The sequence below is a fragment of the Giraffa tippelskirchi genome, chromosome 4, assembly GCF_054371585.1.
Source record: "Giraffa tippelskirchi isolate mGirTip1 chromosome 4, T2T-mGirTip1v1.2.pri, whole genome shotgun sequence".
In the NCBI taxonomy this organism is placed as follows: Eukaryota; Metazoa; Chordata; class Mammalia; order Artiodactyla; family Giraffidae; genus Giraffa; species Giraffa tippelskirchi.
In genome coordinates this window covers 126,573,990-126,587,097 of record NC_137278.1, presented here as the reverse complement: position 1 = coordinate 126,587,097, position 13,108 = coordinate 126,573,990, and the positions used below count along the sequence as shown (strand labels likewise).

General features: G+C 41.5%; 1 protein-coding gene across 3 annotated transcripts in view; it reads left to right on the top strand.

Moving 5' to 3' along the window:
- Window positions 1–13,108, top strand: part of FGD6 (FYVE, RhoGEF and PH domain containing 6) — a 101,462-nt gene that overhangs the window by 66,257 nt on the left and 22,097 nt on the right. For all 3 annotated transcript variants that reach the window (XM_081592175.1, XM_081592176.1, XM_081592174.1), the window contains exon 9: window positions 10,509–10,559. In XM_081592175.1, the coding sequence (XP_081448301.1) occupies window positions 10,509–10,559 (51 nt within the window). The remainder of the gene's footprint in view (window positions 1–10,508; window positions 10,560–13,108) is intronic.

Sequence of the window (13,108 nt, the reverse complement as noted above, 5' to 3'; positions counted from 1 at the left end):
AACCAAAATATCTTTAGCCTAAAGGACAACATTGAGAGAGAGAATTGCAGGGATGTTCTCTTCTCCAGAGAGGTGAAATGTCCTGCCTCAGCAACACAAATAGTATTAGTTTAAGAACGTATGATCATACAATCCTAAGGACATATGGGAATTGATGCCAACAGTTTGTTTTATATGTCTTTTTATTTAAAACTCTGATTTTCCAATACTCCTTTTTGTCATGTTCTGATTTTGCTTTTCCTTGCAAGATATTTCTACCTTGGTTATCAGAGTGCCCCTGTCTATGCACATAGATTTTTTAAAAGTTGGACTTTAGGTCTTAAGTTAGCATCAATTCATTCAGATGTGTGAATTAGCTGGATCCTCATCTTTGGATAAACAAACTCAATGATTTAATCCTCCAAACAACCCTATGAGGGAAGTACTTTTATTTCCATTTTAGAAACTCCAGGGGTACAGAGAGAAAGAGTGAGACTGTTTGAGGCAACTCCTGACAACTCTGATTTATTGGGCAGAGAAAGGGAAGGATTCCTGCCTGGCTTGGTATAAGTTGATTTGTGCCCACTTTGGCTTCTGGGTAAGGGAAGATTGAGAAAGGCAGGGATGAAGTGCAGATAAGATAGTTTATTTTGGAATTCTTTTAGAGAGAGGTAAGTGGAAATCCCCGGATATAGCAGTCCTGCCCTACTGTTCAAACAACCATCCTATTGTCTTGCAGTGTTTTCTTCAGGACCTAATTTGGGTTTTTAGTGGGTATTTTTTTTAGGCTGTCTCTTCCTTCATTGTAATAAAATTTCCAACTAAATTCTTGATAATGTTTTTTTAAACTCAAAATCCTCAAAATAGGATCAAAGAAAATGTCTATGTTGTATAATGAAATGCTTAAGATCAGATTTTTTTTTTTTAAAAGTAGTAAAATAAAGTGACTTAATTTAAGAAGAGAAACTTGTAAATTCTGCCCTTATTTTGGCCACTTAAGACCAGTGGATCTGGCCAGATCTTTCCATCTGTGTGGGGCCCAAACCCTGTTTGGAGTTAGGACAAAGAGGGATCTTGAGGCAATAGTGAGGGAGCAGTTTTCTTTAAATGCACAGATGCTGCTGAAGAAACATTAAATTTTATTTTCTACCTCCTCATCAGTTCAGGGTAGAGACTGTCTTTTTTATCCTAACTCAGTGCCTGCATAGATTCTGAAACATAACAGGGACTCAATAAACTGAAAGGGCTCAGAAACATAAGCAGTGTTCCTTTTTATGAGGTTGAGAATTCCTGTATGGTAGTGCCAGTGAACATTTGTTGTATGGATGGATCGATAAATTGCTTTTAAGAGTAAAAACAGTCTTCCAGTTATCCAGAAACAAACCTGTGGAAAGGACTGAAATGCTTCCCTTTCCCCATCTTGCCTCCGTCGTGGGATTTGCTGACTAGTTTTCCTGTGCTCTGCTTCCTGCTCTTTCCATTTCCCTTTTTATGATCCAGGCCAGACCTTTCTAAACTCATGCCAAGTTATGGCAATATCTTCCTACTGGTCATGCTGTTCTTATCAGGCCCCCTTCCAAGAAGACCTTAGGAAAAAACACACTCCTCCTCTGTCTCCCGTTAGCTCTCACACCACCACGCTCAACACTACCAACACCAGATATATGGGCTTTTTTCCCCTATACCAAGTGATTCTCTTCAGCACCAGCTTGGTGTCCTGTAATTCAGGGGTCCCCAACCTCTGGCATCTAACGCCTGATAATCTGAGGTGGAGCTGATGTAATAATAATGGAAGTAAAGTGCACAATAAATGTAGTGCACTTGAATCATCCCGAAACTGTCCCCCAACCCCTGGTCCATGGGATAATTGTCTTCCACAAAACCAGTTCCTGCTGCCAGAAAGGTTGAAAACTGCTGCTGTCATTTAATTCAGTTCTGACACTATCTGCCTAGAGATAGTGGGCTCAGTCCCACAAGACTGGCCCTTCCAAACTTCAGGTGCCATTCACAAGTCTCAGGCTGCAACCTCTATTTCTGACTGATGGACTGTAAATCTGGGTTCCCATGACTTTCTCCTTAGGTTTGAAAATTTGCTAGAATGGCTCACAGAATTCAGGGCAACACCTATTTACATTTACTGGTTTATTGTAAAAGGGTATGATAAAGCGTAAAAATGAACTTCATATGGAAGAGATACTTAGGGCCAAGTATGGGTTGGAACTCCCATGCCCTCTCTGGGCACTCCAGCTCCCTAGAACCCCACCAAAGCCTGTCCTCTGGTATTTTTATGGAGGCTTCATCACGGAGGCATGGCCCATCATTAACTCCACTTCTAGTCCCTCTCCCCTTCCTGGAGGGTGGAGAGTGGTGGTGAAAGTTTCAAGCATTTAATCATGGTTTGATCTTTCTGGTGACCCGTCCCCATTTAGGAGCTGACTAAGAGTCACCTTGTTACAACAAGATATTATTGTCACCTAGGAAATTCCAAGGCAGCTTTGTGTGTGTGTGTGTGTGTGTGTGTGCGTGTAAGCACTAAGTTGCTTCAGTCATGTCTAACTCTTTGTGACCCTATGGACTGTAGCCCGCCAGGCTCCTCTGTCCATGGAATTCTCCAGGCAGGAATGGGAGTAGATTGCCTTGCCCTCTTCCAGGGGATCTTCCAGACCCAGGGATCAAACCCATGTTTCTTATGTCTTCTGCATTGACAGGCAGGTTCTTTACCACTAGCATGTCCTGGCAAGCCCACTTTTGTCAGAACTAAGGTCAAAGAACAGAAAGAAAGAAAGGGAAGTCGCTTAGTTGTGTCTGACTCTTTGTGACCCCATGGACTGTAGCCCATCAGGCTCTTCTGTCCATGGGATTTCCCAGGCAAGAATACTGGAGTGGGTTGCCATTTCCTTCTCCAGTGGATCATCCCTACCCAGGGATCAAACCCGGGTCTCCCACATTGGAGGCAGACTCTTTACCATCGGAACCACCAGGGAATCCATTAGGACAAAAGATGCTCCTGCTGCTTCTGTCATTTAGAAGATTGTAAAGATTTGGGGAGCTTTGGGCCAGGAACTGGGAGCAGAGACTCTGCAGTTGGCCTCCAGTATCTGCAGACTCATAACCCATGCACAAAAAGGGCCGACTGTACTGTACCATCTTATATAAGCAAATTGAGCATCCAGATTTTGGTATCTGAGCAGAGTGCTGGAACTAAATCTCCCACAGATAGCGAGGGATAGCTGTATATATTTTCTGTCATTTCACAGGCATACTTTTATTTTGCTTTTTAGGAAAGTTGAAAACTTGCTTATCCTACCACAGTGATGGATACATGTCATTACACATTTATCCAAAGTCAAAAATGAACTCTGATGTAAACTGTGAATTTGAGATGATTATGGTGTGTCAGTGTAGGTTCCTCCATTGTATCATATGTACCACTCTGATGGGATGTGTTGATGATGGGGGAGACTATGCATGTGTGAGGGCAGGGGATATGTAGAAAGTCTTCATATCTTCCCCTCAGCTTAGCTGTAAATGTAAAACTGCTCTAAAACATTAAGTCTTACTTTAGAAAAAAAAAATTATTTGTCCACAGTGTAAAGACCACAACTATTAAACGTGTTCTTTGTAGCCGAAGCATTGTGCAAGCCTTACTTTCCTTTGCTCTAGCTGCATTCATTCTCTGACTCTGTCCTCCAACGTGACTGTCAAGGGCAGATTTTCTCCTCCATTCATCAACCACTTACTCATTCAACCGGTATTCACATGGCTGGCACTGAGCTGGGCACCTGTATGCACAACACTGTGGTGGTCCCTGCCCTTACGGAGGTTATAGTCCTATTCTTTAGGGGCCACACCCCCCCCTCAGGTTCCCTCCCAGCTCTTCCTCTTCTTGCCTAGAATTTATATTGATCTGGTCATTTGTTTGAGAAGAGTCTGAGGATTTATCTTTATAAGCATCACTTTTTCTTTTTTGAAGGAATCTTTTCCTGGCTGGCTCGGTGGGACAAGTGCACTTTTTGGGCTTCCCTTGTGGCTCAGTTGGTAAAGAATCTGCCTGCAATGTGGGAGACCTGGGTTTGATCCCTTGGTTGGGAAGATCCCCTGGAGAGGGGAAAGGCTACCCACTCCAGTATTCTGGCCTGGAGAATTCCATGGACTGTATAGTCCATGGGGTCACAAAGGGTCAGACATGACTGAGTGACTTTCACTTTCTTTCACTTTTGTGTGTATGAAAAGTATGTTACATAATACAAAAAAAAAGTCCCTTTTCATCTTCTACCATTCAGGGATGACTATCATGTATCCTCTAGGGTTGGTTTTTTTTTTTTGCTGCTATTGTTAGGATTTTGGATTTTATTTGTGGGGGGGGGTCACTGTTGTGTTATTTGCACTATAAAATTTTCAGTAAAAAACCTTTTATTTGTGGAAAGTTACTACATTGGTGTTGAAACAAGGTGAATCATTGGGGATCCTAGTGGAGAAAATATAATGAAAAATATAATTTAAAAATTCCTCTGAAGTATTTTTTTCCGTTTCTGTATGTGGCGGACGAAGCAATCCTTGAACATTGATTAAATTCGGATCAGATAGTTTCTTTGATCTTGTTCAAGATATTTATGTTATATTATAAGTGACTTTAACAACATATTATATTACTTTTCCTATAATCTTGGTCTTCAGTCTAGGATGGCATTAACTCCCTCTAGGTTTTAGAAATCCAGGATTTCCTGTTTTGATAGGAAATGGAATATTGAAAACATCTGCTGTAGTGTTCTGAAGCTATAAATTTGAGTTGTGACTAGGCTAATAAGCAGATACGACAAAAGGTCAGAATCAGATTAATGCATGACTTTTAAAAATCCCCACTGAATATTAAAACTTTTGCTTCTGAAAATTCAAACCTCTGCCTAGCAAGTGTTTGTTTGAAAACCGTGGGCTAATTTTCTACATCTAAAATCATTCTAACATTTTCTCTAGAGCAAAACACGATGAAAGGCTGGGCTGTCCTGGACACCAGCCAAAGAATTTCGTCTCTAAGGAACCCAAAGCCCTTGATATAAGGCAGCTCCATCCTTGTGAAATGGGAGGGTCATAACATTCAAAATTCCTATTGTAATTAGCTCAGCTCTTGTTCTGTTGCAATTCAAAATAGTTTATTTGCAACTGCGATTTGTTGATAACTGGGATGATGGGGACCAAATATGAATGAATAAGAGATTCTTTAAGTGGGCCTTGGCTGCAACGAAGCCATCTCTGTACATGTGAGATTCTCACTTGGTAAACTGGCAGCCTTAATGCTTGGAAAACATTATCCACGAAGAAAAGCAATCTCAGTGAAGTAAAAATAATGGATGTTTACATTTGTTGGGAGACTTCCCTCTGGGGTTGACCCTTCTAAGGGCATTCTGGATATGCCAAGCCAACCTGTCCTGCTGAAAAGGAACTGAAGGGAGATTCTGTCCATTGTAAGACCTGCTCTAAAATTTTGCCCTACAATGAGCCTGGCATCAGGTTTGGTTTGTGAGTTCTTTGGGCATGTCCCCTCTGGACCAGACTGATCAAAGTCTTAAGATAGGCCAGTGTTGCCTCAAGTGGCTATGTCCTGATGGGCTCTCTGCCGAGTTCCAAGTCCAGCCTTCACTCTGCTCACCTTATTGGGTGCCCTCGTGAAGGCACCCTGCATCAGCCCAGGAGAATTGGACTTAATTTTTTTTTAACTTTTTGGCTGTGCCATGAGGCATGTGGGATCTTAGTTCCCTGAGCAGGGAGCAAACACACAGCTCTTGCGTTAGTAAGCACTGGACCATGGAGGAAGTCCTGAGAAATAAATGGCCTTTTTAATTCACAGAAAGCGATTGTCAGCTTTCCAAGAACGTGAATTGGTGAGCCTGAGAGCCTGGAAAGGTCACTTTACTAACTTAGGCAGCTCTGGACCACATACTGAACTGAGAAGGGCTCCCAACTGAGTTCTCCATATTTGAGAAGCAGGAGAATTAGAGTAAAGACTGGAGCACTTTTTAATTAATCAGACCCTCCAAGTATCATCTCAACTGCTTAATAAAATACGGAGCAAAAAGTGGTAACCCCTAAATGAATGTCATTTACTCCATCATAAATTCAGGAAACATTTGCTGAATATGCACCAGACCTTATTTTAGATGCTGGTAATATAAGAATAATGAATCAGGCTCCTGGTCCTCCTGCAATCCATAGTTTAGCATTTGTGTTTAAAGGGATACCTGACACCATAGAACCATGTCCTCAAACTTGAAACACTCCACTTTGGAATGCTACCCTTCGTATATGCTCATTTCCTCTGTTCTTTGCCATCAACCGTTTCTGAGCACACAGTCCAGGAATCTGACTGGGTGCTGTTGAATTAAAAAGTCCCCGATTCTCACAGATGACTCTTCTTTAGGAAATGGTTACTGTACCTCTGAGTAGTTTTCTGTTCTAAGTTGCTTATTCATTGATTAGGCAATCAAGGAATGGTAAGGCTTACTAGGAGTCCATATATTGAAAACTTAGAGCTCTAACAAGATATGGTGTTTTTTAGGTTCTCATTCTTTTATGAGAACATGAAAGAATATGTCCTTCTATATGAGGACAAAATTAACTTGCTTAATCCTTGAGACTGCACGTGCTAAATTAGTTTTGTGCTGCTACTGTTGGATGATGGTGATTAAGGGGATTAATTAACCTTTATTAATCAATGGTGCCACCTGGTGGCCACAAAGTACATTTTGTGGTGCCCATGCAGACCTCGCCAGCCTGTTTTTCTTTGACATAAATAACTTTAGTAGCATTTGAGGCATTTTTATTACTGAAGTTTTGAAAAATGCTTTGTTTGGTTTGTTGAAAACAGGAAAGTCATGGAATACTATAAATCCAACATGGCAAATCGAAATGACTCCTGTGTTCTCATTTTTTAAAATGATCTCCAGCAGGATCAGTTCAGTTCTGTCAGTCGTATCCAACTCTTTGCGACTCCATGGACTGCAGCACACCAGGCTTCCCTGCCCTTCACCAACTCCTGGAGCTTACTCAAATTCATTTCCATTGAATCAGTGATGCCATCCAACCATCTCATCCTCTGTCATCCCCTTCTCCTCCCACCTTCAATCTTTCCTAGCATCAGGGTCTTTTCAAATGAGTCATTTATTCGCATCAGGTGGCCAGCAGGATACTAGGACCTAAATGATATGTAGTGAACAATTCCATATGACCAATGCAGGCGTGTCTGTCTGGTTTCCCTTGCTGTGTTTCTCCTGGGTTATGACAGTCACTGGGACAGCTGGTGATTTCATTGCTCCTTCCATCTGACTCAGAGGGTGATCAGTCTCCTGCTCATTCTGTAGTTAAGGCATGGAGTGATTCTTAACTGAGGGGATCATGGTTGGGTCTTCCTAGAAAAGGTAAAAGTTCTCAAAAGGAAGATGTACTGCAATGAGATAACCTGAAAATACGGATGAATACATCAGAAAGTTGAAATTCTAAAATTCACTTTTGGAAAGCTGAATTTTGAAAGTTGAATTTTAAGGTTTTTTTTTTTTTTAATTGGCAAGGAAAGTAAACCTAACCCCATTATCTCCTTGATTAATAGTATGATTTTGCAACAGCTTCGTGGTGGGGTTTTTGCTCAGCCAATTTGTGTCTTTCCACTTTGTTCCTAAAAGTTTAGGTTGGCAAGCAGTAGCTGAACTTGAGTACAAGGGAAGAAAATGCAACTCAGAAGCTTATCAGGCTCAGCATAGTGATTCTGAGGTCAGGATTTCCTAATACAGACAACCTCCAGTGACCTTTTTTGGTTTAGAGAAACGTCTTAGTTTGCATGGGTATGTTTCTGTATTAAAGAACAAGCATCGAAGACAAAATAGGAACTCGCCGTGAATCTGATGCTTAGGTAAATCTGCTTTCATTTCTGCACTCTTCTGCTCCCCGCAGGCTTACAGGAACATCCCTTTTGATTAATGAGGTAGCCTAGTATGTTTTTCTTCCTAACCCTGTCACTCTCATGGAAAAGTTAAATATTTGGATTCACAAAAGATGACTTATACAGGGAATGCATTCTGAGTGGGGTCAGAGTGAGATTGAGTTCCTTTTTCATCCCTAGATGAGGCTAAGTATAGTGTACGGTCAATATATTTTGTTAGTTTTGGAGATTTTCTTATTTGGTTGGAAGAATGCTCTCCAATGTGTGTTCGGATTAGTTTTGGATCTAAATTGCTTGTGATGGCCTCTGGCGAGATAGAATCTCTGCTGTGGCTCACAGAAGCTTAATGCCGTCTCCCACAGTGTCTCACCGCGACTTACTGTCAGGGCTGGGTAGTTACAGTGTGCATGTCTAGACTTGCACAGATTCTTGGATCACTGTCTCAAAGACATATAGTTTCAACAGTTGGGTGTGTATGTTTATGTCATCTATTAAGTTTGAAAAGCTGGAACCAATGTCCAAGTTTCTCTTTTTGCCTTTTTGAGCATGACTTCATAAATCCATAGGATGAAATTATATTTGTTCCATAATATTGCTAAGTGGAGATTGCATGGTACTAACTCACTTCAGTTGTATCTGACTCTTTGCAACACCATGGACTGTAGCCTGCCAGGCTCCTCTGTTCATGGGATTCTCCAGGCCAGAATATTGGAGTGGGTTACCATGCCCTCCTCCAGATCTTCGTGACCCAGGGATCGAAACTGCATCTCTTACATCTCCTGCATTGGCAAATGTGTTCTTTACCACTAGCGCCACCTGGGGAGCCCAAGTGGTGTGATGGTCTCTGGCAAGAGAGAACCTCTGCTGTGGCTCACAGAAGCTTAATGTCATCTACGATATCTCGTAGTGGAGACTGATCTGATAAAATGCATTCAGTCTTTTAATATGCCTTTCCTCTTTCCATTTCCCAGCTCCCACAGGAATTAGGATTGATTTTAGCTTTTACCTAAACTAAGACAAAATCCTATATGAAAAAAATCGTTTTTTAAAAAATTCATTAAGTATTTCTTGTCCCTTGTATGCCAAGACTCTACCTAAGTGGTATGAGAGATAGAAAGATGATATCAGATGTGGACAGGCCCTGCCCACAAGGAGCCTTGAATCTAATGAAAAATAAAATGATAGAAGGTGTACAGTGAGTAACTGCTGTGTTATGTATTATTCAAAGGGAAAGAATATTTCTTTCAAATGGAAAGTTTGGTAGGGGAGGAGGAATTTGAGATCAGCCTTGATGAATTATGAGTAGAATTTTTATATGCAGAGACAGAGAAAGGATTCAGAAGAAGGGAGCATTAAAGACAAAAAGTATAGAGCCAGGGAACACATGGGAAGTGTTTAAGAAATTGTGCAGAATCAAACTTTAATAAGAACAAAGGGCTGATGTAAGGCAATAGCAAGAAAGAAAATCAGAACAGTCAACAGGGACCATGTAGTGGGGTCTTGAAATTACAGGCAATGGGATTTGTTTTAATTTGATAGTTAAGTGATCCAGCATTTCTCAACAGAGAAGGAAGTGTCACTTTGAAATCCGGTAATATTCCTTGGTGTCAAAGACTTATTAAATATAACCTATTGCCTTAATTTATTTTGTGTTGCAAGAGCCACCGTTTACCATGTTGCTCATTTACAGACCATCTTCATCTGGACCAGGGTTTCTTCACTGAAGCCCTGCTGACAGTGTCCTAATGTTGACATTAGGATGATCCTGTGCGTTTGGAAGATGTTTAGCAGCATCTCTGGCCTCTAACCCCTCAATGCCAGCGGTGTCCCCTTTCACTCAGTTGTGATAATCAGAAATATCTTCAGTTTTGGGGATGTGGGAGGGGGCAAAGTCACCCCCATTTGAGAACCACTGGTCTAGACACACGTATTGCATTTTTTTGGTATGTATTCTGGGCATTATTAGACTCTTAAGATTGATGAATCTGAGTCCCTTAGGCATTCAATTTATTAATGCTTGAATTTTGGAACTAGATGTACATCTGATCTTGGGATTAAGGTATTTCCTGTGTGTTGGAGTAAAAGTGTTGAGCTGCTCATTGGGAGACCTGGATTCTGATCCTGACTGCCACAAAGAGGTGGGATTACTTGGGTGAGACGTGTCCTCAGTAGCCCAATTGCTGCTGCTGCTGCTGCTAAGTTGCTTCAGTCGTGTCCAACTCTGTGCGACCCCATAGATGGCAGCCCACCAGGCTCCCCTGTCCCTGGGATTCTCCAGGCAAGAACGCTGGAGTGGGTTGCCATTTCCTTCTCCAATGCATGAAAATGAAAAGTCAAAGTGAAGTAGCCCGATTATTCATCTCTAAAATCACCAGTACAACCTCTAGGCTCTTTCTTAGCTCTGACTCTGTCCTGATTTCAAATTGACCCCAGGGCTTTATTTATTCTTTCATTTTTAGAAAGTTAGCACAACTGGAATGAATATGTATATTAGCCAATAAGGCTGACTTATTGGTCTGACTAATAAGGCCGACTAATTTTTTTTTCTTAGTGCTTTATTGTACTAAATACTATATATATATATTTTTTCCTTTTCTAGATTATTTGAAAAATCTCTTAGAAGACTCTGGAGATTACAGAGACACTCAAGGTAAATGATTTCTGTGGTCTCATATGTTAGAAGTTTTTATGTTACATTCATTTGGACCTAGAAAGTAAAAATGTAACAAAACCCATATACAAAACTATGTTTTATTCATAAGAAGCCTTTTTAAACTCTGTTTTGGGCAGATGAAGATAGAACTAGATAAAGTGTTAGTGGCCTGGATGCAGGTGAAATTATAGGGGCCAAAGATGCCCATGGTCAGGCAGCCATGGGAGCCAGCCTCCTGAAAGGGTGGTCCCGGCATGGTGCGTGGTCAGGAAGCTTCGTTCTCCTGGGCTCAGTCTGTCTGTGCCAGGGTGCGTTCACCTTCACTAAATGTCCACCGCTTTTGAAAGCAGAGATTGAACCAGTTGATCTGCAACGTCCTTTCAGGCTTTAAAATCATGAGTCCTTGAAGTGACCAAACTATACAAATTAGAGGTAAAGTCTAAAATAATCTTTTATTCTGGGACTGTTTAAAGATGGCCATTAGCTTTGTCATCCTTCCACCCCTTACCCCAATAGTACGTAAGGGAAATAGTCCAGTACAGTACAAGGGATTCATTGATATTCATGGGATAATCCACTGTGTGTGTGTGTGCGTGCATGTGCGTGCAAGTATGTCTGTCTCTCTCCCTCTTTCTCTATCTCTTTCACACACACATACAAGGATTTAATTCCATTTGGGATAGTAGTATTTTTTTCTAATTACTCCCAAACTGCCTCTTTTAAATGTCATAGGTTCTAATCTACAGAAACACCCTAGACAGATCCATCTGCACTCCATTCATCTTATGAATTTTGATCACGTTCTTGTGCATTCTCCTTTACATTATCAGATTACAAAGCTAAAAGGTCTTTAACCCATTTTGTAGAGATTCTCATTCATTCTATCAATCATTTTACTTCTTTTTCTCTAACATCTTCTATTCACAAGTGTTATGCTTTAAAGGGTGCTTTTTTAAAGGAAAAGATTAGAGTGGGGGATAGGACATGTTTCTTGTCTTTGGTGAACATTAATTAGTTGAAGAAGGAAGTCTGTGATACCCTTCAGGTAAAGAACAAAGCGGATAGCTTTAAGAATGCACTGAGTAGTATAGAATCATTTGAAAGAGGGAACAAAGTGTGAGAATTGAAAAGGCAGAGTTCTGCTTAGAGGAAAGTGGAACCAGAGATTAATTGACTGGAGATGGTGGATGAGAGGAAGAGTGGACATCAGGAAAATAAATATCTTAAACAGATTTTAACAGATCAGGCCTCAAGAAAACATCTGCCCCAGGACTTCTGCCTTCAAGGAAAGTGCATTGTTAGCCCCATTTTGCCAGTAAAACAGATGCAGGGCAGAGATTAAGGAGCTTGTTTAAAGGAAATTACACACTTCAGCAAAGACATGACTTAGAATAAGCAGTGAACAGTGACATGTTCACTGTATGGCCAGAGGCAATGCAGTACCGTGATGAGATTGCCCAAGGGTGAGGGAAAATGAGACTGTTGATAATATAGCTTTGGAAGGTGAGCAGGAGAGTTAAAGGAACAGAGTCACACAGGGCCTTGTAAAAGGATGACATGGGAAAAGAAGGATTGCAGAATGGGTGGGAGAAGTCAGAGCCTGGAGGCCAGGTGACCAAATAACAGCAGCTTTAGTACGTCCTCCATTCATTAAATCTTAAAGCCTTTGTCCCTGTCCACTGGGAGTTCAAGCAGGTCAGAAAGCAAGGAATGTGTCCAGGCTCATCTCTTGATATCTGCCATGATGAGTGCCAACTGCAGTAAATTCTGATATGTGGTTGGAATCTCTGTAAGAAGATACTGCTTTCCTTTAATAAAGGTGATGATACCAAATTTATTTTTGATTGCACTGAGTGTTCGTTGCTGTGAGTGGGCTTTCTCTAGTTGCAGTGAGCAGAGCTGCTCTTTGTTTCCGTGAGCAGGCTACTCCTTGTGGTGGCTTCTCTTGTTGCAGAGCACAGGCTCTAGGTGCTCAGGCTTCAGTAGTTGCAGTATACGGGCTCAGTAGTGGTGACGCACAGGCTTAGTTGCTTTGCGGCATGTGGAATCTTCCCAGATCAGGGATCGAACCCATGTTCCCTGTAGTGGCTGCTGCTGCTGCTGCTGCTAAGTCTCTTCAGTTGTGTCCGACTCTGTGCGACCCCATGGACTATAGCCCACCATCCTCCTCTGTCCATGGAATTCTCCAGGCAAGAATACTGGAGTGGGTAGCCATTCCCTTCTCCAGGGGATCTTTCCAATCCATGGATCAAACCTGGATCTCCTTACCATCTGAGGTAGATTCTTACCATCTGAGCCATCAGGGAATCTCAGTAGGTATAGTAGCTGGACCAAAAAAACCCTCAAACCCTTTCCAGAAATTGATTTTTAAATATTTCTTTCATTGATAATTACTGTCACTGCCACACCAGGCTCAGGAGAGTATGCTTCCCTCTTTAACACTCTACCAGTTTTTCTCCGTGAAAGTGCTGCTGTCGTATGGGATAACTTTCTTTGTGTGGATTGCTAATTAGCATTGCAGGATATTTAACATCCCTGGCTCCTTC